This window comes from Pagrus pagrus (genome assembly GCF_965226575.1).
Source record: "Pagrus pagrus genome assembly, chromosome: 8".
NCBI lineage: Eukaryota > Metazoa > Chordata > Actinopteri > Spariformes > Sparidae > Pagrus > Pagrus pagrus.
In genome coordinates this window covers 29,719,060-29,723,700 of record NC_140192.1, presented here as the reverse complement: position 1 = coordinate 29,723,700, position 4,641 = coordinate 29,719,060, and the positions used below count along the sequence as shown (strand labels likewise).

The following is a 4,641-nucleotide window of genomic DNA, read 5'->3' as shown; positions in this document are numbered from 1 at the left end:
GACCCCAAACAGAAAATGCTATCACAAAGTATTTTGGAAACAGAGTATAATACAGACTGTGATTGATAATGTCACTTCCAGACATTCACAGTGTAGTTCCTCTGAGCGTACAGTGTAATGTGGTCGTATAAATGAGTAGGTAACCTCAAACACCGGTTCCTGGGGTAGCATACTTAAATGTAGGTACGGGGAACAAGGGAGTAACAACTGGTCATTTACAAGGAATGAAAAAAAATAATTGACTGCAAGTGTTTAAGCTGCTTGGTACCTACGGGACAAACAACAAACACTGTGAGTGTTTTGTAAGCACTGGGTGATCATGGGATACAGTGCTGGTACATTTAAGTAGCTACCAGTAACAACCAGTGAGTATTATCTATGTACAACAAAACAGGGCGTTAGTCAGAGGGATTACCTGCTAAATGTGAGGATATTACACTTATTTTGCGGGTTGTATTAGTGTATTTATTATTTACATATTCACAATACGTGTTAATGTCTAATATAGTCTGAAAGTAAAGTGACACTTGTAGAGAAACTAAAAATTCAAAACTATATTAAATTATTATTAGTATTATTAGTGGTATTATTAGTAGTATTAGTAGTAGTATTTCTAGTTGTGTTGTTTAAACTGAATCATGGGAAACAGACTAACTGGCCTACATGTAGAGATTTTTCTGGAGAATAACAATAATAACAATAATAACATGACTGCGCTGTGTGAAGTCCCGCCTTCTGTCATAAATGTGTATGAAGTCCACCAATCACACGAGGCTCTGGCGGGCTCTTGAAGCAGACCTGTCTCTCTTTGGTCGGGCTCAGTCGGATCTCGTGGCACTCACCGTCTTTGGCAGCGCTCCATTTCCTGGTTGGTCCTGCTGGGAGCGGCCGCTGCCCTCCGGACAGAATGCTGTGGGACTTCCCGGTTTGTACTGTTTCATGTCGGATCTGGACCGGGACGACAGAGTGAACAGGACACTGAGGCAATGAGGATAACTTGTTTGTGGAGGTTAGTGAAGTTACTGACGGTGTCAGCGGTGTTCGTCCTGTCTGCACATGTCTTAAGAGTAACTCTGAGTAAACATCCGCCAAAGCCAAGTCCCCTGTCCGCCGAGCAGTACAGGCTCATATCCCCCGAGACATACCGGTATATTCTCAACCAGCCTGCAGTATGCAAGGACAGAAACCCCTTCCTGGTTTTTATGGTCCCAGTTGCTCCTCTGGAAGCTGCAGCCAGGGAGGCTGTCAGGAGAACATGGGGAGCTCCAGCTCAGGACAGCCTGACTCTGTTCTATGTGGGGCTGCCTGAGGGGGGGCAGGTGTCCAGCATCCAGGACACGCTGGAGGAAGAGAGCAGGAGACATGCAGACATCATCCAGATGAACTTCCAGGACAGTTACAAGAACCTGACTATCAAGACCATGATGATGATGAACTGGCTGGCAGTCCACTGTCCAAACGCCTCCTACGCCATGAAGGTGGACGCTGACATCTTTGTGAATGTCTTCTACCTCACCAGACGTCTGAGGAGCTCCCCCAGGCAGGACTTCATCACAGGGTCCGTGATAGCTGATGGCAGACCGAGGAGGGACGCTAACAGCAAATGGCACGTGTCAGAGGAGTTGTATCCCGAGGACAGCTTTCCTTGGTATGTGTCCGGAGCTGGCTATGTCTTTTCTGCAGACCTGGCCTCCAGGATCTCCTGGGCATCCAGGTTTGTCCAGATGATCCCCCTCGAGGACGTCTACATAGGACTGTGTCTGCGTGTGCTGGGGGTGGAGCCAGTGTACTCCCGCAGCATGCTGACTCTCAGGAACCTGTTTGAAATCAGGAAGTTGGAGTACGACAGATGCACTTTTGCCAAACTGGTCATTGTTAACGGCTTTAATCCATCAGAGCTGTTGCACATTTGGCAAGACTTCTCTGAAGGCCATGGGAGCTGCTGACAGCAAAGTTTACTAAGCAAGAGAGCTTGGAACAGAGTTTCAGATAGTGAAAGAAGCAGCCTGCTGTAAAGGAAAGAAAGCCATGTGACACACAGCCATGGGGGGTGGGGCTGTTCCGGTGAAAGGGGAGGTGGGTATTAGTTACATTCATAAACATAAAGAAAGATGGAAAGAAAATGATATCTGTTAATCATCAGGAAACTATCATTGATCAACTCAATTAATCAATTTGTCAAACAACAAAACATTAATTGACAACAGTTTTGATAATCAATCAGTCCTTTAAGCCACTGGCTCCTAACCGGTCCAGACCACCTAATGAGACAGGAAACAGACATTTTGACATGTAATGATAAGAAAAGCTCAGGTGTGTGTGCCTATAAATGCCCATATGTCTGTCACCTGTGGGCAAAAGTCAAAAGCATGTGTCGACAGGAGGCCGACTGCAGATTTAAACAGCTTACAAATCCCAGACATATGCAACATGTCGCATGAAGAGGCACAGCCTTATTTTTAGGGTCACAAGCCTAAAGGTTGGGAATGAAGTCAGACCTCAGGCAGAAATGCAGGAAACGTGTCGGTACCAGCTTCTCAAATGTGAGAGTTTGCAGGTTTTCTATCTTTAATTTCATCATAAACTGAACATGTTTGGGTTTTGGACAGTTGTTTGGATGAGACATGCAGTTTGTAAACTACCATAACCAGGCTCTGGGAAACTGGACATTAATCACTCAGTTCTGATTTTTCATAGACTAAATGATTAGTTGAAAAAACAATTGACACATCAAATGATGCTTAAAAAATAGGACTGCAATTCTGAATTATTTTCTTGATTAAATAATGAATGTCAGAGAAATGCCCATCACAATTTGACAGTTGACTCTATAATATCATTTTTTTATTGACATATTTTGAAAATAATATATAAACCACACATAGATCAGAACCTACAGCCCAACTTAAACACACACTCCACATGCACTAGCACCTGGGTTTAGTGCAAACAGACATGATCCGATCAATACAAATGGAGTCAGACTGAGTCAAAATGTTGCATTAAGGGACATCAGGGTTCCTCCATTCATGCTGACATTTATTCATGCTGACATTCTCCACGTGTTTCCAGGTTGACATGACATGAAGTGTCTTGTTTTGTCGAACAACACTCCAGAATTTTACATTATTGTCTCCAGAAAGCAAAGGAATCCTCATAATTGAGAAGCTGGAAACGAAAATAACTTTTGGTTTAAGTGATTATCAGGGAATTTAACAGATTGGTCACTGTTAGATGGTGAAGAATGTTGCTCTAAGGTAATTAGTGGACTTAATCGATGAAACCTTCAATCAGCTGAATTTTCAATTGTTTACAGGAGTAAAAAGAAAATACGCTGAAACCTGTTTTCAAATATGAGCATTTGCTGCTTTGCTCTCTTTTATATCATTGTGAATTGAATATCTTTGTGTTTTAGATTTTGGTTGGACAGAAATAGTGATGGGATATTTCATCAGTTTCCAACATTTTCTAGACAAATCGATTGATCAAAATTCGTTAATCATTTTGTCTATAAAATGGTAGAAAATAATGAACAGTTACCATCACAGTTTGCCAGAGGCCAAAGCGGCACTATATTTTCCACATCACCACCAAGAAGCTGCCAGTGTTTGGCACTTTTTGCTTGAAAATGGACTCAAGCCATTAATGGATAAAACAGTGGTAGATTATTCTTCTGTTGTTAATTGATCAAACAGCTCAGCCTTAAAAGACGTATGTATGTTGCGATTTCTGTCACATGCAGTTTGAATGACCGGAGCGGAAGCAACGCTGCCTGAGTCCACGACAGAGACCAGACGTTTACTGCAGGCAGTCACGGTGCTTTAACTTCTTTATCCCGAGTGCTGAAAAAGTCACATCATTTTAACCACTATAGGGCCGTCCTGTAGGTGGCTAGATGACAGCATGTATTCTCAGAATTTGCAGTTTACACCAAAGACTCATTGAAAATACATCCGTTTTACTGCCATTATACAAGTGCCTGATATGTTTGCAGTATAGTACATGGAGCCAGATTACCCAGCAAACATAGTGTTTATAATAAAACATAAAAGAGCAGCTCTCTACATTGCACTACTACAATATAATACAAAGAGCTTTAATAATATAGACATTACAGAATCACCTGCAGCATATATGTCAGATTAGTGTGCCTATTTTATTTATAATGTGCCTATTAATGTACAGTATGTATCATATGACAGTGTGCCTATTTATGTTGTTGTAGTTGCACATGACAACCAGTTGGTGGCAGTATGTGCCAGCAGATAACATGGAGGTTACAGTTGATTTTGCAGATGGATATTGCCATTCATTCAGTGCCTAATGTGACCTATACTCAGACCTATAGACAACAGTAATTATAAAGAATTTTGCTCTCTAATATTGAATTGTGTTTTTATTCTTTCACCCATTTCCTTTTACTGTACCACAGTTCCTCATGGATTTGCAGTACACCCCACCAATGGATACTAAAGCCTCAACATTTTTTATATTCAAACATGTATCAGTCATATACTGAATCAAAGTTCAACTTATTTCTGTTTATAAAAAGCAAACTTTGGCAAAAGCAAATAGAAGAACATCAAACAGAAGCAGTGCAGTAATAGTCCAGCAGTCTGTGCTTTGACCCAGGCTCATTCT

The 4,641-nt window shown here is 41.6% G+C and overlaps 1 protein-coding gene across 1 annotated transcript; it reads left to right on the top strand.

Annotated features, from left to right (window-relative positions):
* Window positions 1–829: 829 nt before the first annotated feature.
* Window positions 830–4,368, top strand: LOC311261266 (beta-1,3-galactosyltransferase 2-like). Its single transcript, XM_084359757.1, has one exon. The coding sequence runs from the start codon at window positions 987–989 to the stop codon at window positions 1,944–1,946; it is 960 nt and encodes a 319-aa protein (XP_084215883.1). The 5' UTR covers window positions 830–986; the 3' UTR covers window positions 1,947–4,368.
* The last annotated feature ends 273 nt before the right edge of the window (window positions 4,369–4,641 follow it).

Coding starts and splice junctions, on each gene's coding strand:
- LOC311261266 (XM_084359757.1), top strand. CDS start 987: ATGAGGATAACTTGTTTGTGGAGGTTAGTGAAGTTACTGACGGTGTCA.